General features: G+C 44.9%; 3 protein-coding genes and 1 long non-coding RNA gene across 4 annotated transcripts; 1 reads left to right on the top strand and 3 right to left on the bottom strand.

Moving 5' to 3' along the window:
• Positions 1–597: 597 nt before the first annotated feature.
• LOC117861498 (choline-phosphate cytidylyltransferase 2) lies at positions 598–2,810 on the bottom strand. The gene is made up of 8 exons (XM_034745065.2): positions 2,575–2,810; positions 1,995–2,108; positions 1,798–1,893; positions 1,687–1,729; positions 1,435–1,590; positions 1,280–1,348; positions 1,085–1,195; positions 598–988 (listed from the first exon to the last, which is right to left on the bottom strand). The coding sequence occupies exons 1-8, from the start codon at positions 2,808–2,810 to the stop codon at positions 899–901; spliced, it is 915 nt and encodes a 304-aa protein (XP_034600956.1). The 3' UTR covers positions 598–898.
• A 651-nt stretch (positions 2,811–3,461) lies between these two features.
• On the bottom strand, positions 3,462–6,036 carry LOC117859695 (uncharacterized). Its single transcript, XM_034742861.2, has 3 exons — positions 5,260–6,036; positions 4,399–4,808; positions 3,462–4,153 (listed from the first exon to the last, which is right to left on the bottom strand). Exons 1-3 carry the CDS (start codon positions 5,425–5,427, stop codon positions 3,706–3,708), a joined length of 1,026 nt encoding a protein of 341 aa, XP_034598752.1. The 5' UTR covers positions 5,428–6,036; the 3' UTR covers positions 3,462–3,705.
• Positions 6,037–15,365: 9,329 nt separating this feature from the next.
• On the top strand, positions 15,366–19,313 carry LOC117860542 (transmembrane 9 superfamily member 2). The gene is made up of 8 exons (XM_034743856.2): positions 15,366–15,721; positions 15,802–15,962; positions 16,502–16,542; positions 16,651–17,230; positions 17,316–17,453; positions 17,537–17,693; positions 17,772–18,256; positions 18,796–19,313. Exons 2-8 carry the CDS (start codon positions 15,814–15,816, stop codon positions 19,013–19,015), a joined length of 1,770 nt encoding a protein of 589 aa, XP_034599747.1. The 5' UTR covers positions 15,366–15,721; positions 15,802–15,813; the 3' UTR covers positions 19,016–19,313.
• Positions 19,314–20,977: 1,664 nt separating this feature from the next.
• On the bottom strand, positions 20,978–23,266 carry LOC117860543 (uncharacterized). The gene is made up of 3 exons (XR_004641513.2): positions 23,055–23,266; positions 22,883–22,969; positions 20,978–21,347 (listed from the first exon to the last, which is right to left on the bottom strand). It is a non-coding gene; the product is annotated as an uncharacterized lncRNA (long non-coding RNA).
• Between the last annotated feature and the right edge of the window lie 222 nt (positions 23,267–23,488).

Raw genomic sequence — 23,488 nt, 5'->3', positions numbered from 1 at the left:
AATTTGCTGTTGCCTAGCTCTTTCTGTGTCTAGGTCTATTATTGCTGTAAGGCTATTTTAGATAATATTAATATAGTTTATGGCTACCTCATTTTTTTTTGTCTTGTATTAGTCTTTTCTCTTTTGTCTCTCAAACGTCAAAAGTATCAGGTGCAGAGTTGTACAGAGGAAATGTCATGATCATATGTTAGCTATGGTCAAGGTAGCATGTGTTGCTCCACTTAACATTTCTAAATTATCTGTATTTATGCTTTCAGTGATTAATTCAATATGCTGTGCAAACAAGTTTAAGCCTTCACAGCATGCATCCTTCGAACATTTAACTTAAAACTTGCTCGACTGATACTTATGTCCTGATGCATGAAATGATGTTTATCTGAAAATTCAGTAATGTGCTTAAACAGGTAAACAGATGAATGAACGTTACTGTGTCCTATCTATACAGAGTGGCTAGCTCCAGTTTTAGACCCTAATGACCACGAAAATAGAGTATGATATCCACATTAGGCAATACCCATGAATATATCGTAGTGCCCCAATGGACGATAAATTAAAAAAAAAGGGAGAAATGCACGAACAATATTCAGTTGGCGGCGTAGCACATAGCTAGGCACAAACATATTCAGAACAAATGGGTCATATTCTCTGCATCTTTAGTTCTATGAAAATGCTAAAATGGTAATAATACCTAGGAGGGTGCCAGATGCAGATGCTCAATTAAGGAACAATAATTGATGACATTCAGAAATATGATTGCTCATAATAGTACATAATTCCTGGTACAACTAAATCATGATTCCTGATATCCTACAATAACATGCTAATCAATCTCATACTACTTTAGGAATATGATCTCCAGTTCTCCTTCTGTCTAGTTTTATCTGGATATTACAGGACATTATGAGTCCGAGTCCTCTCCAGAAAGGTTCGACTCCGACCTGCCTTGCCTCTTCAGCCCCTCCTGAATTCGATCTTTGATCGCAGTTTCCTGTCCAATTGACAAAACTAAATAATATACAGTCCATGATCACAAATTGCTTCTAGAATTGAGAGATCAATTGTAAATTCCTTGTGACTTGCTTACCATCATGTGGCAACCTTCTTCAAACTTTTCAAGGAATCCAACAATCCAACGGTCAGCGTTCTCCATCCACTCCACGGGGTTGCTTCCAGCTATCTTCGCCGCACTGTGAAACTGCGTATGTACCACATTTGGCATCAGGATTTTGTAAACCATGTTAAGATCTGTCTCAGAAGAATAGCGAAGCGACTTGGGCACCTTCTCTTGATGCTCCTTCACCTTCTCCCTTAGCTTGCTGATCCCCATGTTCACTCTAAGTTGCTTCTCCTGATCATATTAAAATTAAATTGCAAAATTGAGTAATTTTTTCTTTCTCGTCTTCTGATGCAGCTTTTGATGGACGAACAGATCACCTTGACATAGCTCACGCCGAGGTCTTTGCGGCTGTATCCACGGGTCAGATTCCGCATGATGTACTGGTTGTAGTCCTTTAGGATCCTCATGATGATGTCCGATGTTGAGATTCCCTCAGTGCGCTTCGTCTCCTTGAACTTTCCAATGGCTTTCACCTGCACAAACGCAGAGATCAGGCATTCCCTCATCTGATCATCAGAATTATTCATAACTATCTGACAGAAACGGTGGGGAGATTCAGTGATCCTAACAAATTCATAGACATCATTAGCAGTTCCACTCGTGTCAGCGTACCTGAAGCAAACACATTGTTAGTTACTTTCCTCAAGCAAATTGGCCAAACTACAAAAGCATACACTTACGGAAGTGCGTCGTGTGCAACATAGTCAATGTTGTGCTTGTCAATGAACTCCTGATTGATAACCCATGGCGCATCCGGTATAACCTCATCAACCCACCTTTCAATTTTTCAACCCGGGCAACAAATTAGTCATAGGGCATTTTCATGAGTGCCAGTGGCACCAATGAGACCCTGAAAATGGGGGAGGTGAAGGCATACTTGCAATGCCGAAGTGATTCATAACGCTCGTCTTCAGTCATGACAGTCTTTCCTTTGTACATATGGGTGATCTCGTCACTGCAGCAACCGACGAGCAAGTAGGTGTTGGGAAATCTGCGGAGAAAAAAATCAGAGAATTATGCAAGATAAAATGGACACTACAATTATGAATTGTAACCGTCTTTTTCAGAAGCAATGCATCCTTTTACTCATCATAAAAGGAAGAACATCATTCTATCAACATTTTCAGGAAAATGGCAGTGTGAGGCATCATATTCGATCACATGCACATAAATTTCCGTGTCCATCTAAATCAGTAAAATCAAAGAAAATATCTTTCAGAAAGAAGTGCCTCAATATAAGATCAAGAGAAAGAACTAATCTAAAAGGCCACAACTGTTAGCAACAGAAGGCCACATTTCATGGAATCGATTCCCCTAAAAAATGCAATCAGAGAAAATTAACATAATCCCCAAGGAATCGAGTTTTTTTTAAGGAACCAAGCAATCGGGGTTTTTTTTAAGGAATCAAGCAATCGGGTTGACGCAGAAATTACTGGGGCAAGTGAGGAGGATCTCACGATTTCTTAGCCTGTTCGAGCGCGCGCGCATGGCCGAAGTGGAAGAGATCGTAGATGCCGTCCGCGTACACCCTGAGAGGCCGCGTGTCAGAGCTCACCGACGGCGAGGTCCCCGCCGCAGCCTCCACCGCCGGCTGCTGTTGAGGCGCCGGCGCCGGCGGCGACATCGGGTCGTACCACTCCGTCTGCGCCGCCGCCGCCTTCTCCCTGACGGCCGCGTCCTCCGCCGGCTTCATCGGCACCGCCCGATCCTGCTCCGACGGCTGCGATCCACTCCGCCGTGGTCCGTGGCGACGAGAAGGGCAGCAGCGGTTTCGTTGGACGCGGGAAAATAACGCCCGGCAGACTGCCACGGTGGAACGGAAAAAAGCGACGGTTTTCAGATGGCAGAGTGCGGTGGGCCCCACAATTCGAGGGAAGCCGTTGCTATTTATGGAACGGCCAGGTCCCTTTCTGCTACTGAGAAATGCGCATGTTGGGTGGTACGATTCATTTGTAAAATTGCTAATGAACAAAAAAAAACTGGAAAACCTTCGCATTTCAATTTTTTTGCTAGGATATTTTCTTCGGATAATTTGGGATTTCATTCCACTCGTGTTGTTGCATTGAAAGGTATTGTTTGCCCGCGAAAGGAAAGAGGGGAATGCTATGATTTTGTTGCGTCTCACATTTTGGAAAGTTTCATGTTCCTGAACCTTTTTCTTGCATGATGAATCCTCAATGCACAGAAGGCAAATCATTTGTCTGTGTTCAGATGTACAAACTAATGCAGGGCTACATATTAAGTGATTAACTTCAGAGAATTCAATCTTTTCGCACAACACCCTGATTGTAACCTTCACTGTTACAAAATGCTGATATCAGGTTGTTTACTTCAATGAATAGAATTCATAGGAAAAGGCGATTGGACAAGTGTAACATTGGAATCTGCACAATACTTTTGTATTACACATGTGGTCTTCAATATTTCTATTTTCCCAATAAAGAAGAAGATCAGAAAATAACCGCAAAGGAAAATGAACTAAACATACAAGCCAACTGAAGAAAAAGATCAAGAACATCTGAATTAGTCTGCATTGCATGGGGGACTATGGGACAGGTGATCCATGTTTTTTTAGAGTGTGCTCACTGCTACTGAGGTTGACCTCCAAGAACCTTCCTAATGTTGTGCCGCTGCTCTGACGATAACCTCTTAGGGAAATCGACATCGAATTTGATCCTAAGGTTGCCTCTTCTCCCATTCTCCTTGACAATAGGCATCCCCTCCTTCGCAATCACAAGCTCATACCCAGGTGTCACCACATCTGTGAGCTTAATCACCAGGTCACGCCCATCGAGGGTCTTCAGATTGACTGTAGTTCCTGCCAATGCATCCACCAAAGAAATCTTCCGGTGGACTAGGAGGTCATTGCCTTCTCTTGTGTACAGATCATGGGGCTTCTCGTCGATAACAAAAACGAGATCAGCAGGGAGCTGGTTTGGATGCTCATTGCCCTTGTCTGGGAATGTGATCTTGGTCCCCTTCTTCCAACCAGGCTTTATATCAATTGTCAAAATTTCGGATTCCGTCCCTATTTGCCTGTTTAACAGCCAGCAAGAGGGGAAAATAAATTAGGAGACAAGGAAGTCAGATTGCATTGATCTCTTAAAATCCCCATTTTTAGTTGTTTATGATCTCTTAAAATCCCCATATAGAGATGAGGTTAACTGAAAATCAAAACACATTTTATTGTAGCCCAAAATATAGGAAAGCATAGCATGCTTGCAATCTTGCATAGGCTTGCAAACAGTCTGCTACAAGAATCCAACTAGAAATATGCTTACCCGTTCGGCTTAACAACATTCCTGGATATCTTCATCTTGCGCGTTGAACCTGCATACAGCTCTTCAAGTGTGCAGGGCAGTTTGGTTTCCACAGGCGGTGGCTTCCGAGCCTGATTTGAACTCGTTCCGACTGAATCCTTGTGTGATCTGAACTTGTTCTCATTCCCACCAAACCCACCGAAGGTGCCAGCGCCTTCTGTCTGGAACCTCATTGACTTTGCTCGCCCCATGTTCTCGAAAGGCTTGCTGCTACCAAAGAACTCAGCAAAGACATCTTCAGCGTTGCGAGGATTGAAACGTTGGTTGGCAGACCCATTCATGGATGAGGAACCACCACCATCTGCAGAGGCCTTCAGACCCTCCTCACCATATTGGTCATATATCGCTCTCTTCTGGGGATCACTCAAAACCTGAAAGCAGTCAACATTGCACATGAAAACCTGTCTTAAGCTGAGAGCTTCGTTTCACAGGTTTATCTGTCAACTCATTTTGTCACACCTGAAGGAGCAGAAATGACCAAGCATATAGTCGACCCACAATGTAAACTCAACACAGGAACACAGACATTATCGTTCATCATACCACAGAGATGCACAATCAAGATGCAACGCACAATGCACACAGCTGACACAAATCTCTGGCGACATTTCCGATTCCCTAGCAAAAACAAATATCATAATGCCCCAATCTCCTATCAGAGCGCACTTTCTTTGCAGCAAGTACAAGGTCAAGGATAAACAAAACAAAAAGGTCATCTACAACGACATCTACCAATCCCATCGCAATAACATCGGAAGCTACGTGGGTGCTGCAATTTCGTCCAGGTGTAAAGTAAAGTAAAACCGGTGTTCGATTCCATACCTCGTACGCCTCGGAGATCTTCTTGAATTTGGCCTCGGCCTCCTCCTTGGCGTCGCCGGGGTTCTTGTCGGGGTGCCACTTCATGGCCAGCCGGCGGTACGACTTCTTGAGGTCCTCCTCCGTCGCGTTCCGGTTCACCTTCAGCACATTGTAGTAATCCGTCCCCATCTCCAGCGAGATCAACGCTCATGCCAAGAACAGCAACAGTCACCCGCCCACCTCTTCCCGAGTCCCGACGCAATCAAATCCTCTCTGGATCCGCGCCAGGCGCCACCGCCTCCTTCACGCCAATCCCACCAGAAATTCAGTCAAAAACTCCCCAAGAATCGCGTGGGGTCACGAACGAAGCGCCCAAATGCGATTGGGGGAATAAAGTTGGCTCCTTTGACCCCGCTTCCCCACCACTCCCCACGCAGGATCAGAGGAAGCCTCCGCCGCCGCCTCGCTCCACGAGCACCGCCGGCGGCAACCAACTCAGCGCGGCCGCGTCGCACCAAGACGCCAGCCACCTTTCGCCGTGCTCCGGCTCCAATCCGGGGGGGAATAATCAAACCAAGAAACCGACCACGGCACGCTGCAATCCGCGGAGGCAGCAACTTGGCGTAAAGAACTGGGGAATGGATGTTCCGGGAAGGGGTCAAGGCAAGGCGGCGACGAAATCCGGTTGCCGGAGATGGCCGGGGGAAGGGGACGGGGTGGAGATCTTGGGAGGCGAAGGTAGCGGGCGGAAGGGACGTAGACAACAGGGGGAAGGAACAGGGGAGACGCGCTATTATTGGCCCCAAATCCAGCTTCCGTTTACAAAAATAGCTACGCGCCATCGGGGAACGTATCCCGGGGTGTGCCCCACTGGGGCCGACATGTGGGCCCCACGATATCCACCTGGCTGCCAGGTTTGTTTTGCGTGCTTCTCGACTTCTGGATGCTTTTATTTGTCCAGAGACAACGACGTCCTCGTCTTTGTAAAAGTTCCGGTGAGAAATGATTCACCACAAATAGATTCCCTTTTCAAAATGTGATAAGAATTTTCCATATATGGTTTTACAACTCTTACAATTAGCTGTGTGCGATCACAGAGTTCAGAATATGTTCCATTTTCAAAAAACAAAAGTTTCCTTACAATAGCAAGGCTTCTAGCGAGGCTTGTACGTAACTTTTTAATTTTCCTTTATGTTTTTTCCTTAAATTTGCCAAAGCAAGGTGATACTTTCTTCTAAAGTTTGTCACAGCAAGGTGAAAATGAAAAGGTTTATTAGTAGTTCATCATATAGCATGGTCATAAATAAACAACGCTCATTCTCTCTTTGTCTAGTTGCGGGTCTAGAATCCTTTCGAAGCCGGTGTTCATAAAATGCTTGTGATACTAAAACTCCAAATTACATATTCATTATTTCGGTTTGCAAAAACTCACAGTTCCATGGTTACAGAGGAGAAGTGTGCTCCAATTGAATGGAAATTTTGCGATAGAAAGAAGCTCAACCGTTGCTTCAAGGGGATGTTATTCATCATGTCATTAGCATTAGTCGTCAACTCGTAATTTGGAATTGCCCATCTATACTACTAACCCGTTGATCAGAGGTATGTGTGTCGTACATACATCTATGAGCTTACTAGAAGGTTTGGATAGTCCTAAACATGGGCTGGATGAGACGTATCTGACATGGAGACCATGATGCAGGATGGCGTAGTGTACGTGGAAAGATAGGAACTAGTCGAGGATTTGGAAAGTACTCGTTGTAATAAGAGTGGAACTCTAGTCGTATCCGACTAGTATTCTTATAACCAAACCCTGCCCCGACAATATAAGGCGAGGCAGGGACCCCTTCAAATCGATTCAATCCAACCAACACACAAGACGTAGGGTATTACGCAATCTAGCGGTCCAAATCTGTCTAAATCATGTGTTTACGTCTACCTTCGAGTTCCTAATCTCAACGAGTCCTACTAACCAAAACACTACCTCGGACACCCCCATCGGTAGGTTGTCGGGTTTAAACACCGACAGTTGGCGCGCCAGGTAGAGACTCGCCAAGAATCCACTAGCGAACCCAATGGCACAAGTCATCATCAAGCCAATCGTCACGCTCGAAGCAGGAGCGAACTCGATGGCACAAATAATCATCAAACGAGAAGAGACTACCTTCAATTTTGCGATAGAGAGACTTATTGCGAGCAACAAGACACTCCTTCTCATCCTCCAAATCTTGAATCCGGTTCCGGAAGGCCGCCGTTGAGCTGTCATGCTTCATCACCAAGCGGGAAATACAGTTTTTCTTTCGCAAGCTCTTTCTCTAGAGTATTAGCACGGAGTACGGTATCACCATACCCCTCGAGCATCTCTGACTTGCGACGGAAGCGATTGATAAGGTCCTGGAACCCAAAAATTAGTACTCTCATCATCACCCAGGTACAAGTTAGCAAATAATGCGACAGCAGAGCAAGGCAATCTCAACTCACCTCTGCATAATTACCAAGACGAAGGTGCATCTCTATAATACTGGCTATCATCTCCAGGTTTAGCAGAGGACCATCGATCAACTGGATGTCCTCCAAAATGATCCTGCTAGCTTTGCTACTATCAGCATCCGCGCTTGCATCAGGAACCATGGCAAGACCAGCAGACGTCCCAGGTTCAGAAGATGAATTGACGGCTATGGTCCCGTGGGTTATCGCCGTCCCGACTTCTATCTCTATCTCGGGGGTTACATCTGCAGCCATGGTGCTAGAGGTAGTCGTTGGTTCACCCCCAATCTGCTGCGCGGAGGCTGCAGAAGTAGCCGTTATGTCCACGCCAGCTACCGTCTCCTCGAGTAGTTGATGCTTGGGGGCTGGCACCACAAACATTAGTCAATGACGATTTTACTTTCTGCATCAATGCTGCTACAAAAGAAACAACACCTGCACTACTTGTCGTCGTGGGTTGATTTTCTGACTGTGGACTTGCTTGGGCTGGGGCAACGTCCTGAACTGAGAGGCTACCGCCATCGGCCATAGGCCTAGAGCCAGGTCCTCCAAGGTCCAGATGAGAAGATTTCCTGCATAAGACAAAACCTTAGCAACAAAAAGTTACAATAAGTACTCGAAAGGAGAGGAAAGATTACTTTGACGATCTCTTCAACTTTAGTGTGGGTTCGCCAAAGAATCACAGTGGCTTGACAGATGAAGATGGCGCTTTTAGCGGGGCCTGCACAAGAGGATCGTGGTCAGCCTTGAGCTTTGCCTCTGCTGCTTGAGTTGTCCCTGCGACATTGAGATTTATCACCTGTGGATCACCCTAACTACATCTTGAGGCTCCGGATCATCCTCAATCTCAATCAGCTCCTCGGTAATTGGCCCCTTGTTTTGAGCAGCCACAGCAGCCGCCTTCTCCGCTTCGGTCGCCTCTTTGAGTACCTGCAAACCACTAGTGTCATCCTGAGTAGACACGGTGGTGATACTAGAAACACCTTCCAGGAGTACACGATACTTAGGATATTGTCCCTCACAAGTAATTACCGTGGTATGCACATCTTTCGTGGGTACAGACTTATTCACGATCCGTTTCGCAATAACGGATCGCTTCTTCTTTGGTGGTGGAGGAATCGCAGCCTCAAGCTCATCAGTAGTCGAGCGTTTCCTTACACTGGAGGAAGACCCAGCCTTAGTAGATGGCTGAGCTTTGACTTCATTTGTGGCGTCAGAACTAGTGATGTTGGAGGACTCGACTACCTCTTCCTCCCGGTCATCGCCTATTATGCCTTCCCGTGTAAACACGCGAGGAGCAGCTTCACAGGATTCTTCGGTTCCGGGAAGAGGAGGAGCAGAGAAATACAAATCAACATTTTCTTGCAAAGAAAGACAAGTTAGAAAACCCAACAACTTCAAATAAGTACTTGAGGGCTACGGCCATGGGTACTTACAGGCTTTGGCGAGTTGGTGGCATTGAATTCCCGCACAATAGTAGGGGATCTCGCCCCACATTTTGAACATACGTTTGAGCCTCGCCATGACTTTATCAGTGCTAATCTCCCTTCGGAGAGAATCTGGAGGGATCGTCCAGACCATTGTATTGATAACCATAGTGGCACCTCTGCTGCAGGGGCTGGATGCGTCGCTTCATAAATGTTGAACGCCACTCCGATTCCAGTAAGGTCCTCTTGTTTCAACTGCGCTATTCTACCCATTAGCTTGGATAGTTGGAGGCAATCTTCATGTTTTGGTTCATCAAGCCAGTGGTTGTTCCATGAGGGCGATGTCCTGTTAGTTCGGGTAGTTTCGAATTATGGTTGCTAATGTAGCACCACTTTTCCTTCCACCCGGTATTGGAGTCTATCAACTCGTAATCTAGATACTAGTTGCTCACTGTCTCTTGCATCTGGGTCTCGGCGCCTTCAACTAAGAGAGTATGATCTTTTGAGGGTTGTGGCTTCACACGGAAAAACTTCCGGAATAATTGAAAGTGCGGTCTGATCCCTAGAAAGGCTTCGCAAAAATGAATGAAGATTTCACTATGGAGGATCCCATTGGGGTTTGGATGCACCAACTCCAATTTATAATAATACAGTAAACCCCGGAAGAAATCTGAAGAGGGCAATGCAAGGCTTCGCTCGATGAAATGGGCAAAAATTACCATCTCATCGGGATAGGACTCCAAAGGGCATACGTTGCCATATGCAGATCGCCAGTTGATGAAGTCCTGATCTTGGAGTAAATTGGCGGCTACAAGCACCTTGATATCCTCCTCCTTCAGAGTTGACCGCTTCTAGGCACAAACTGGATTTGGCGGCGTGATCTGATCGGTTTTTCCGTACTTGGGCGCCAGCAACTGCAACTCTTTCTTCTTGTTAGATGTTTTCTTCTTCTCGCCTTCGCCTGATTTGGACACAACAAGCTTTCCTACCCATCCTTAATGTCACGAGCTTCTTCTGTCGCATACACTCAGGGGTTGTTTGGTGGGAGGACAAAAAACCGCTAGTGTTTGGAGATCGAATAGTGGCGGCGGCGCTAGGGCTAAAGTGTGGAAGTTGGAAAGGTAAATAGCAAAGGTAAAACAAAAGTGATAACTTCCTCCGTTATTTATAACAGTGGAACGGTAAAAACTGGGGATTTTGATTTAAAGGATCCCCAGAATTTCGGACACCTGATTGGTAGTTACCTTTATTTCAGGAGGAGATAAGATCTCGTTTCAGAGATGGTCATGTTGACCCTTGTACCTACCAAACTAGTCGGCTAAAGGCTCGGGGGCTATGTGCCACGTATCCATCGATAAAAAGTTTTTTCTTTGAGTTTTAAGGGAAAAGTGATGCGAATTATAGATTGACCCTTAGCCTGATTCTTCGATTCAACCTAAGCCTCGGGGGCTACTCCATATGGAGTGCGACTTTCATCGCACTTCCATATAAAATTCAACATTGGAGGGTATGAGACTGAGTTAAATGAGGCTTGAGCACATTCTAATCGTATGACAGTTTTTGGGTACCTTTTGAAGATTCAACTAGATGAAGTACTTGAAGAGCAACAAAAACTAGTCGGTGAAGTCTACAAGAGTACTCAGAACTGCTGCATTCGACTAAAAAGTACTAGGGGGCTTGTTGTACATGCATCTATAGGCCCACTAGAAGGTTTGGACAGTCCTAAATATGGGGCTAGACACAGAAACGCATCTAACATGGAGACCATGGCGCAGGATGGCGTAGTCTACATGAAAAGACAGGAACTAGTCGATGATTAGGAAAGTACTCGTTGTAATAAGAGTAGAACTTCTCTAGTCGTATCCGACTAGTATTCTTGTAACCAACCGACCTGTAACCCTACCCCTGATAATATAAGGCGAGGTAGGGACCCCTCCAAAACGATTCAATCCAACCAACACACATGATGTTGGGTATTATGTAATCTAGCGGCTCGAACCTGTCTAAATCATGTATGTGCGTTTATATTTGAGTTCTTGATCTCGACGAGCCCTACTAACCAAAATACTACCTCGAGCACCGCATCGGTAGATTGCCGGGTTTAAATACCGACGATGTATGATACAAATACTTTTGGTGCACCGTCCATCACCACCTTGTTTTGTAGAGGACGGCGAAGTTTTGGGATTTCGTGGTAAAGAGAATATGAGCAATCACGTCAAACCATTTCTCCGTAGATAGAACGTAGATTGGTAGGCAGTTTTGAGTCATATGCTGAGTCTGAGATCTTCGTAGAATAGATGACTTATTGAAAATAGGTTGAGGAGCCTTCAGGCTTGCTAGGCTTCTTTTCTTTTTCCCCTCTTGTATTGGCTGACAGAGGTCAAAACTTTATGTTTAATAAATAAGCTTCCTTTATAAAAATAATTATTATGTAATGACAAAGATAGCAAAATATGGTAGACATCGTACGCGGTGTGTAAGCAAGGAGGGTGTCGGTAGCAAGAAAGAGCAACAAAAGCCTAGTTGAGGCAGGCACGATTAGGATCTCTGCACGTTGCCGCCCGTACAGAAGATGAGAAAACAAACATGCTCGACCTATCGGTGCTTGGCTCTTTTATAAGCTGGGGAATTTGGGATCACGCGGTCTCCTCTGTTCCCTTTTCGTTAGAAGGTTTGTTGTCATCGTAGACTTCTGTAGAATTATTTCTCCATGTAATCTCAGCTATTGTTGTTTTTTTTGCTGGGTCTCTCTCTCTAGCTTGTTTAGTGGCACAAGACCTGAAATACCTGGGAGCATAAGAAATGCAATAGCATCACACGAAGTAGAACAATTTGGAGATATTGTGATTAATAAACTGGAGTTGAAATAGAAGGTTCTTTATGTTGGAGATCTTCCTCTATTGTCAACGGAAGGTTGGTCGTGCTTTGTGACTATGAAAAAAATATTCTTTAGATGCTCCAAAAAAAATGTACACTACGGATAGTTTTTCTCAAATAAAGCAGGAGCACTGCTGATTCATTTAAGAAGAAGAGATAACGTCTGAGTTACATAGAGTTCTATATTACATAAATTGACTCAGGGGGTGTTTGGGAGAGGGGTGCTAAAGTTTAGCACCCCCACTTTAATCCATTTTAGTCACCAAGCTTCCCAAACACCCAGCTAAATCTGGTGTGCTAAACTTTAGCCCCCCACTAATCCTTTAGCCAGTTGGGGTAGCTAAAATAGACTAAAGGAGCTAAAAGTGGTCTCCTTGTCCAAAATTCCTCCCCTTGCCCCCCTCTCTCCTCCCTCTCACTCCTCCCCGCCAGATCTCGCCGTCCTCCTCCTCCACACGGCACCCCGCCGCCTCCGCCTGGCACCTCACTGCCCCGGCGCATCCTCTGGTGCTCGTCGCCTTGCTCCCCCACGCAACCACCTGCGCCACGACCGGCCCCGCCACCACCGTCGCCGCCTCCGCCTCGCCTCGCAAGCCCCGCCACCGTCGCCGCCGAATCCGAGCCCAGTCGGCCCCGCCACCGCCGCGGTCGTCGGATCCGAGGAGGAGGAGGTGATGGGGACGGTGAGGGACTCCGGCCAGCTCCGCCGCCTCCACCCATTGGCGCCCCAGTAGAAGCCGCGCAGCCGGAGGATGTTGGGGTGGCGGAACCGGGCCACGGCGCGGACCTGAGACTCGAAGTCCTTGAGCTTGTCGGCGCCGCCGCTATCGCCGATGCGCGGGGGCCGCCTGCTGCTAGTGAGGCGAGTTGTACTTCCTGCGGTGCGGGAAGGGCCTGGATCGGACCTCCTCCTCTTCCGATGCCGCATCCACCGCTTCCTCCTCCCAGACGCCCAACGACGACTCGCTGCCTCCACCGACAAAAGATGTAAAAAATACAAAAAGGGATAGCCATTTGGTTTTTCCCTCATTCTCGCGCGCTGCTAAGCTGCTGCCTCTGCCCCGGCGAGCCCCCTGCCGCGGCGTCCCTTCCGCACAGTCGCGTCGGCGTCGCGGGCTCCCCTCCGCGCCGGTCGACCCCGCGGCTCATCCGCTGGCGTGGCTCGCGGACCCCGCGGAGCCTCGGCCGCGGCGCTCCATGCACAGCTCTAGCAGGAGGAGGAGGAGGCGGAGGAGAGGGCATGGGATCTGGGTGCGGCGGTCGAGCTGCGCGAGGAGTTGGTCCACCGCCAACGCCGGGGACGAGAGGAGGATACGACTGCCGTGCTTGCTCGATTGGAGTTGACAAGGAAGGAGTTGTGGAGGGGTAGAGGAGAGGAGATAAATGAGGGTAAAAAAAATCTTTTGGCAATCAAAGTGCTAAAGTTTAGTCCCCTACCCAAACATCTCACGGTGCTAAAGTTTAGCACTCTATTTGAGGGGGCTAAATTTTAGCCCAGGGCTAAACCCCTTCCTTCCAAACAGGGCCTCACTCACTCAGCAATAACATAAATATACAAAGCACTCTAACCCAATTCTAGGTTACCACATGCCCGTTGCCGCTTCTTGGATCAGATGGAAAACTTGTTGTGGCCTCAAGCTTTTTTCTTAAAAAACGCACCAATTGTGTTCCTTCCTAATATTCCATGCTGTAATGTTTACAGATAGTAGTACTATGTAGTAAGGATATCATAATTCATAACCCACCCCTTTCATCGGGAATCATTTGGTAGGATAAGGAGCTCCTATTTTCCATTTCCAAACCCATATCCAAACATGGGATGAGATATATCCTACTCATCATATCCCATTCCCTCCCTCAATTCCCAAAAAAATCCAAATGACACCCAAATGTTTGGTATTTTGTGGAAACTTTTCAAAAGAATTGCACAACTCAAACAATTTATTATATGTAAGAAAGGGAATATCCATGTAGGTTTGAAGATGATAACGATATTAGCAGTCATACACGTCTTTTATTTTAAAACTTGGAGCAAAATAGTCGCACTGAGTGGAGTACTGTATTGTACTCTCTTCACATAAATCCTAAAATTTAGAATTATGTGAAGAGTAAAAAATTTGGAGAGAAACAGTCACACTCTAAAACCCGCCCCCGTTTTAGAGTCCAGTAATATACATGAATGATCATTGTACTTGTCTTCATATTTCAATTTGGCCATCGTACTCAGGAAAGTGTAGATTGTGGCCATTAAACTAGCTCGACTACACTAATACGGTCATTAGATCCTTAATTATACGTATTTAGATGGTATGGATTAAGTTTGGCTATGTCTGCTCATTCAATGTGGTCAAATTGTGGTATGTACGTAGTGTTTTCCTTTTTCCAACATGTATAATTAAATGGTTTCATGTCCAAAGATCCTAAGCATGCCGGCAGCTATATGGCAAGTTAATTTTATTGCTCATGTTTCATAGACCGCTAATATTAATTGGTGACAACGTTAGACCTGCAGTTCTAGATTAATAGGCAACAATTCTAGATTAATAGGAATTTATGTTCGGCAAGAGGATCAAAGGGTGAGAACACGCTCAAGCTCGCATGCAAGGATTTAGTCAGGTTCGTACCCTTGAAAAGATGATCTTCACTGGCACGAGCAAGGTTGAGCTGTAGGTTTTGTGGTGACACGAGCAAGGTTGAGTTGACAATTAGGGTATAGTGCTTGGGAGTTCGAAATTAAATAACATCTTGGTTGATTCGTCACCTTATTTTTGACATGAACGATGCAATCAGTAAAAAGCAGTGGTGAGATGCGTCTCATTTATTCGTATTCTAGAAGATGAGGTATGGATGATTCAACAATCATGTGAAATTGCTTTACGTCTCCTTATTCTGCACATAGATAAGCGATTGCTCTCTCTTCAGAATATGGAAGGAGCTATAGATGATTATTGTAGGTGGAAGAGTGCAACAGAGAGAGATGTAAATGCAAAAGAGAAAGTGAAGAGACATACGTGTGACTTAGCCACAATCAATCATACATAAAGAACATCATACAAATACGTAGAATTATGGACTCATAGCCATATCAACACAGTTAATGATCATGATTTACACTTTTTCGAGTAGTATGACCAAATTAAAATATAAAGATAATTACATGTATTTTACTCCTAAGAGCAAATTAAAAATTCTTGAATGGGCAAAATTGATGGGTGATATTCTGACCTCTTTTATCATATTGGTAAACAATGTCTCTTTTAACCAAACAAACCATGCTTCAAGCAAACTCCATTCCGAGCTCTGCCGAACGCAATCAAGCCGCGGAATTTAGAAATCGCAAGTCTCCTGAAACCAAGACAAAAAAAAGGTCAAAGGACAAACACGTCCGGGTTTTTTATTACACTCTTCTTCCTCTTCTTGCATAGGAGATCTAGGAGATTTCTTCACTCCCGTGCTGCTTGACCTGACCGAAAGAGATTGTCTTTTCAATCCATTTCCTCCCCACTTCGGCTCTTCCCCCCAAAATCTCCACGAGCTTCCCTCCCCAGCAGATCCCCGCCGTTTCCTCCCCAAGAACCCCGCCCCTGCCGACGGGCTCCCACCCAAATCCGCCGCCTCCGCGCCGGGGCGGCACGGGAACGGCGCCATCTGCTCCGCCGCGGGGTTCGGGCGCGCTCCCGCTGTGGATCTTGGTAAGGATCTGAGGGGCTGCAGGTGGTTCCCTGGTGCGGTGGAGATAATATCTCAGAATTTTGTCGGTGCTCTTGAACAGGTGCCCGCGGAGATGGCAAGGGCGGGGGCGGGCGTTGTTCTTGCGGTGCTGATTTTGTCTTGTGCGATGGGAGCCAGAGCTGATGGCTCTGATCACAAGTACAAGGAGGGGGATCATGTCCCACTCTACGCGAACAAAGTCGGTCCTTTTCACAATCCAAGGTATGTGCAAGCTTTATTTGTCCGTGGCCTGTCAAAAAAAATAGATATTTGGATCAGCTTTGTGTTGTGCTATGTTTTCCAGTTTTGCATACAATGTGTAGGGATGAATGATTTAGACTAAGTTTTGATGTTGTTGTTTCTGTCGGCAGTTACGGTTACTCAGAGTAGTTTTTCTGCTAACCTGTACTTAGAAGCGTTAGTGGTAAGTGTCTCATCTGTCTTATAGTAGGTAGTAGCTATGGATTAGCTAATGCGATGTTCTGCAATTATAGGAAGATAGCTCTAGGTTCAAAATGTATTTGTGGTTTCACATGCACAATCTAGAAATAAGCAGTATGGATATCTCAACCAAAGGGAAATGTGCCCTACATTGTCAATAATTCCACGTGAGCTTTGCAATTTCACACTTTTAGTGTTGCCACAACAATGGAATCTACAAGGGAGTAACCATGTGCTTTTTGTATGTTAGCTGCTTGTTCAAATCGCTTTGTTCCCAGTTTGACCATGATGATGATCGAGTTGCATGATGTGTATTGCAGTGAGACATATCGGTACTATGATCTGCCCTTCTGTGCACCAGGTATGCAATTACCAATGTTCTCTGCGTTTACTTGCTTGCTTCAGCAATCCCTTTGATTGATTCTGGCCACGTGTTGTTTCTTTCTTGTTAACTGCTGACTTGTAATAGAACATCCAAAGGACAAAAAGGAAGCTTTGGGAGAGGTTCTAAATGGTGATCGGTTGGTTGATGCACCATATGAGTTGAACTTCAAGGAAGACAAGAACTCCAAGATTCTCTGCGAGAAAACATTGACAAAGGAGCAAGTTGCGAAGCTCCGGGATGCAGTTGCCAAGGATTACTACTTCCAGATGTACTATGATGATTTGCCTTTATGGGGATTCCTTGGTAAAATGGACAAGGATAGAGAGCAAGGGGATGCAAAATACCTACTGTTTAAGCACATCCACTTTGACATCATGTACAACGATAACCGTGTCATAGAAATCAACGTCCAAACTGATCCAAATGTGGCTGTAGATATCACAGAGGACAAGGAAGTGCCAATAGAGTTCTCTTATTCAGTGACATGGAAAAAGACAGATATTTCTTTTGAGAAAAGAATGGAAAAGTACTCCAAGTCTTCCTCTATGCCACAACATCTTGAGATCCATTGGTTTTCCATAATTAACTCATGTGTTACGGTACTCCTCCTTACTGGCTTCCTGGCTACAATCTTGATGCGTGTGCTCAAGAATGATTTCATCAAGTAAGACCTTCATTATTGCATTCCATTCTAGTCACCCAGGTTGCAGTTACTAGATGCATTTTTAATTTTGTGATTTCCTTTAAAGGTATTCGCATGAAGATGAGTCCCTTGAAGATCAAGAGGAGAGTGGATGGAAGTACATACATGGCGACGTTTTCCGCTTCCCGAAGCAAAAGTCCCTTTTTGCAGCAATTATTGGATCTGGAACTCAGCTTCTTGCCCTGTAAGAACCTTTTAGTTTAGATTATGTTATGAGTCAAACTTTGAAATGATTCTGACCAGTAATAAACGATTCTTGTTTCACAGTGCGATTTTCATATTCCTACTTGCACTTGTTGGCGTCTTCTACCCATACAACAGGGGAGCTCTTTTCACTGCCCTTGTTGTCATATATGCCCTTACATCTGGTATTGCTGGATACACAGCCACTTCCTTCTATCTTCAACTGGAGGGAACAAACTGGGTAAGTCATGCTTTAATGCACGTTTTTCTTGACCCATTTTACTGCTATGTGTTTACACATCCTGTCTAAACATTTCAGGTGAGGAATCTGATATTTACTGGCTGCCTGTTCTGTGGTCCTCTCTTCCTTACATTCTGCTTCCTAAATACTGTTGCGATAGCGTACAGTGCTACAGCAGCTTTGCCTTTTGGCACAATCATTGTCATTATTCTGATCTGGGCACTTGTGACCTCTCCACTCCTTGTATTGGGTGGTATTGCTGGGAAAAATAGTAACACAGAATTCCAAGCTCCCTGCCGCACCACCAAATACCCAAGGGAAATCCCTCAACTTCCATGGTACCGAAGCACCATTCCTCAGATGGCAATGGCAGGGTTCCTCCCTTTCAGTGCTATTTACATCGAGCTGTACTACATATTTGCTAGCATATGGGGGCATAAGATCTACACCATCTACAGCATCCTTTTCATTGTGTTCATTATCCTCATCATTGTCACAGCCTTTGTCACAGTAGCACTCACATATTTCCAGCTTGCTGTTGAGGATCACCAGTGGTGGTGGAGGTCAGTGTTTGAAATATTAATTCATCTTATTTCTTTTATCCCCTTTTTTGTTCTTATTTGTTTTACTACTCAATTGTGTTTGCACAAGCCAACTATCAAAACTGGAAGTCAGAAGCATAGGGAAGGTGCACTTTGTAGCAACTAGGAGTATTTTAGTAAATAGATTGCTAGATCAGAGTTTGCGCGAGAGATGTCTATAGAAATTGCATTTGTGTGAGCTTAATAAACACTTAGTATCCAGATAAACAAACTTATAAAGCACTACACCTTTAAGAAGTTATTTCAGCAACAACTCTGAATTGATCTATATCGTTCGTTGTTTCATATCAACTGAAGGCTGGACAATTGGCGCTAGAAGTCTGATGAAATATAGGACAATTACTAAGTGGACATATAATAAATATTATGAAAAGATAAAATCGAATTCTTGCTTGTAGCAAAATTCAGAATGTTAATATTACCTCTGCTCCTTTATTTCCTGGTTTATGTTGCCATACTCCCTCTTGCGCTTTGATAACAAAACTTGTGCTTGTCTGCAGGTCTGTCCTGTGTGGAGGCTCCACTGGCATATTCATCTTCTTCTACTGCATCTACTACTACCACGCGCGGTCCGACATGTCAGGCTTCATGCAGACATCCTTCTTCTTTGGCTACATGACCTGCGTCTGCTACGGCTTCTTCCTCATGCTAGGCACTGTCGGTTTCCGCGCATCACTCTTCTTCGTGCGGCACATCTACCGCTCCATCAAGTGCGAGTAAACCATAAACCTCGACTGCGGCTAGATTCGCTAGGGCCTGTCGTGGCTGTTGCGGGGCAGCTTCAGAACCAAATGGAGAAAACCGTCACCGGAAGCATTGCGCCTGAATTTTCTGCCCCTGTCCCCAGTGTGAACCTCTGGTCCTCTGTCTTTCTTTTGACCTTTCTATCTTGCAGCTCCATGAAAGGAGGATGTAGTGTAGGTAGGAGTGATAGTCTGATACCAGAGTCCGTGCTATATTGACATGTCTGTATTATCTATCTACTCTTATCCTATGTAGCCAGTGTTACCCCATGCTATTGTTCCTGAATCCTGTGTTTGGATGCAAAGACGTGCGCAATTTCGTTTTAGAAGGACTGGATGAGTTTTTCCCAGCAAATCCTTCCATGTTAAGCTCTGAGGAAGAGCAGCTTGCCCCTCAAAGCTACTAAGTAATTGGTGAGAAATCAAACAAACTTTCAGCAACCAAAGATGGGTTACCCAGGTTGTCAATACCCCCTACCTTTTTAAATATATGGAGTTTAGGACAAGATGATTACTGTTAAACAGATTGTATAGGCCGGCCCATGGGCCTTGGGTGTTGGCCGCACAGGCCTTGCCGTACGCCACCCATAGGGATTAGGTAGGTGTTATCCTATTAGGCTAGGATCTTCTGATTGGTAGTATTTCTATAAACCTTAGAGACCCTAGCCTATATATGTAACCCCGGTGCTTTGCATCAATCAATCTACTATTCTCGAGTCACATTGCTTTCAATTACTGTGCTGATGGAACTGATGAATTACTGCAAAAAGAATAAAGTAAAGGCTACAATTAAATTAGGTCTACAGCGGCTATTACAGATTGCTTCCAGCATACGGATAATATTTCACATTTAGATTTTTTTGTCTTGATAAATATCTGTCTGACATGAATTGCCTAAATACCTCCTACCAAGAGTTCATTATCTAGTATATAGATAATATTATTAATTAGTAGAATGAGTACTACACTTTGAAAGATCTGTCACACAACCAATTAAACTACTAGAAATATCACTATAGTAAAAGAACACTTGCGACCAATTAAACTTCTATTTCACACATCTCAATAGAAAATAATATAGATGATAAACCACAACAGAGTTCTAATCAAAGCCTATACATAGATGGGGAAAGCGCAAGAACTCACATCGCGGGCATCAGGTACAAACCCTATGCAATACGAGATTGAGAGGATGAACAGGGGGAAAACTCACATAACAGTGGACACTGAGGACGCTGATGATGTGAAGGCGCCGTGGTAGAAGATGCCAAGGAGGTGGCCAAGGTGGAGGTGCTGCTGCAGATCCAGATGTCCGAGGGGAGCGGTGGTGTTGCAGTCAAAAGGTGGGGAGGACAAGCTGCGCCTGTCGCCTATCAGGAGGCAAAGCAGTAGCACCTGGATGGATGGGGAGGACCGGCAGCACCTGGACGGTGAGGCAGAACGGCGGTGCTTGGATGGGGAGGCGGAACAGCACTGGCGCAGCGCGGCGGTCACTCACGATGAGAGAACGACGAACGTCGCGCGTGAGATGGGGGAGCCATGCCCGATGTGGTGAGGTGGGAAGGTGCCGCTCTGGGGAAAACACGAGGCTCGGGCTGGCCAACCCCTACGGGCTAATTTGGCAGTAAGGAGAGTCAAACCCCGGGAAAAAAAGCCACCAGGGGGATTTTAGTGGGCACTTCATTTCCCGAGGGAAGATCCCCACCATTCCCTGCCACTATTTGGAAGCGGAGGGCTGAGCCTCCCAGGAAACGGAGAAAATATTCAAAAAAATCAGAAAACCCCATAAAATAATCAAAAAAAATGAAAAAACTCGAGAAAAAAAAAACCAGAAAAATTGAGGGGGAAATCAGGAAAAACGACTGCACAGTAACTAATGACAGGAACTACATCAGCACCACAAAATTAGGAAATATTTGAGAAAGATAACACGAACATGTACCAAAATTGGAGTTATATTATTAATCAAGTCAAGTTAATCCATAGCAAATAGTTCTCTCCGTCAATTCATCCACACAGATATTAAAAAGTAAAATGTAACATGAGTTCATTCAGTTCTGTTGCTGCACAAAAGTTCTTCAGATCATGAGCATGAGACTGACATAAGCATTTATCCTGCAAACTTCAGATACTTGTAGCGTGGCCATAGACACCTTGATGCAGATAAACTAGATCTCTAGAAAATGCAAATCCCTATCTATTTCTACTTCTAAAAATAATCTACTTGAATAAAGAGATAAACTGTGATGCAGTTGTCAGGAACCATCTCTCAGTCATATGCCTCATCTGGGTGCCGCAAACCTCTGCAGCTGAACACGTATAACAAATTTAGTTTGACAGCACAATTATTGTGCACATTGGATTCAAAATAAAATAGCAGCAACCTTATAAGCAGGATTTCAAGACTCTGCAGAGTCCTAGTCCTAATCACAAGGTCAAATAAAAGAAGCATCTGCAACTTAGACCCAGATTATGTTTAGAAGTTATCTATGTGTGTGTGTACCACAAAATCGATCAAGTCAGTATACAGTTCATTACAAACTCCACCCTCATCCGGATCTCATGGTTTTAAATTGTCATAATGGAAAAGCTTATCGCCTTGACTTAGCAACTTGATAGCAGATACTAGGCACACTAACCAGCCAGTTTGTCATAGTTGTAACTGAAGAAAATGCAAAAATTACTGGAAAGTTGCTTGCAGATGACACCACATCCAACTAAAGGCACACATTGAGAAGGACCACATAAAAATGATCATCACCGGAATAATATGTCAAAACACTGATATATATTATTTTTATCTGATGGCCAATAATTCTTTGAGCTAACAGATCTTTTTATAGAGATGCTAACAGATGCTGAGATAGTAACAGATTGCATTTATCATACAATTAATATTAACTTGCTCTACCTGTCTACCAACCAATGATCAATGGGTCAAACCAAGGACTAAAAACTATTTTTTTTAAAAAAGGACCTGATTGATCAAAATACTGTTTGCGGAACAATTATCGACAATCCACTAGAAAAGCTAATCAACAGTCAAATTGCTTAGCCAAAATTCAGGCAACTTGCTCAGCCTACTGATCACAATTACACATGGTGAGAACAAATTTACCCTGTTGAACTCAGTGCATTTCTAGTTTCTAGTGGAAGTCTTATAGCTACTTGACAAACACTTTAGCACTCCAGACAAACACTGTGATTTCCACATGATGAGAACATATTTATTACACTTTAGCTCGAAGACAATTTATTCGAGAATACTAGCTTCCAAGTGATGCAGTACTTCTATTTGGGTGATGTACATGTACCTTTTTGTTTGAAAAGAAAAACACTCATCAATTTTTTCAGTGATGTTAGAAAGTAATATCACTTGTTGCTCTAAGAAAGAAAGTACTAGGACTAGTCAGATTGGGAAGCAGTTTTATTTTATTGGCTAATCTGTTATAACAGGGATTCTGTTAGTGACCTTACAAACTAATATTTAAATATGTTAAGACAATTTCTTGTTATGTAAGGACAGCACATTGATCGCTAACACATATTGAAGCAACTGAACTTCTCTAGTGATGGTGACCAGTGGAACTGAGCAACCGAGCAAGTCACCGACGTACTAGCAAGGTAAAAAAACTAAAAACAAAATGGCCCCTAATTCAGTCCAATCAAACCGAATTTGCACGAGCGATTTATACTAGTACTTCTTTATAACTGCCATAGTAATTACTAGATGCGGATGATCAATAATGTAATGTAACGCATCTCTGCCCCCTAGCTGAGTTCATCAACTTGTATCAGTGGATCCAGAACACCGGCAGACTAGCTCGGTAATTGGAAGTAGCACCTGATGCGGAGGCGGAGGAGGTAGCGGCGAGTCCGCAGATCTAGCAATTCCGCGGTCGTAGGACTCGAGCTGACGCCGGAGCTAACCCTAGCAATAAAGGAAAGGGGAAGGGAGTGAGAAGGGGAAGGGGACGATTCGGAGGAGATGGGGAGAAGGGCTGGAGGAGGCTCACCTGAACCTGGATCCTTGGAGGAGGTCGCGCGGGAGCCGGGAGCGGCGGCGGCCTGCCGGAGCGGGCGAGACGAGGGACGAGGAGACGGCGAGTGCCTCCCGCGGGAAAATAGGCTCAGACGGGTCGAACTTCCCCGTCCAGCAGGCTTCGAAAGGCACCGGTTAGCTAGCCCGTGGAAACTTTCCTCCGCGGAAAAAGGGTAACGGGCTGCCGAGCTAGCCCTTAACCTGGTGGCGTTTTATCAGGCTCTCTGATAGATGGTCGTCCCCAGCTTGGAAATTCAATATACTGGCAGCAGCTCCAAAAGTTCTTCAAATGAGAAGCCAAGGAGACACGAGAGGGATCCAGCGCGAGCAAGGAGCGAGGTAACGAGGGAGGGGGATTTTTTATTTTTATATTTTTTATTTTACGATTTTGCAGAAATAAATGGTCAA

The sequence above is a fragment of the Setaria viridis genome, chromosome 6 (assembly GCF_005286985.2).
Source record: "Setaria viridis chromosome 6, Setaria_viridis_v4.0, whole genome shotgun sequence".
Taxonomy (NCBI): domain Eukaryota; kingdom Viridiplantae; phylum Streptophyta; class Magnoliopsida; order Poales; family Poaceae; genus Setaria; species Setaria viridis.
The sequence above is the reverse complement of the archived record's forward strand: the minus strand, read 5'-3'. Positions and strand labels throughout refer to the sequence as shown.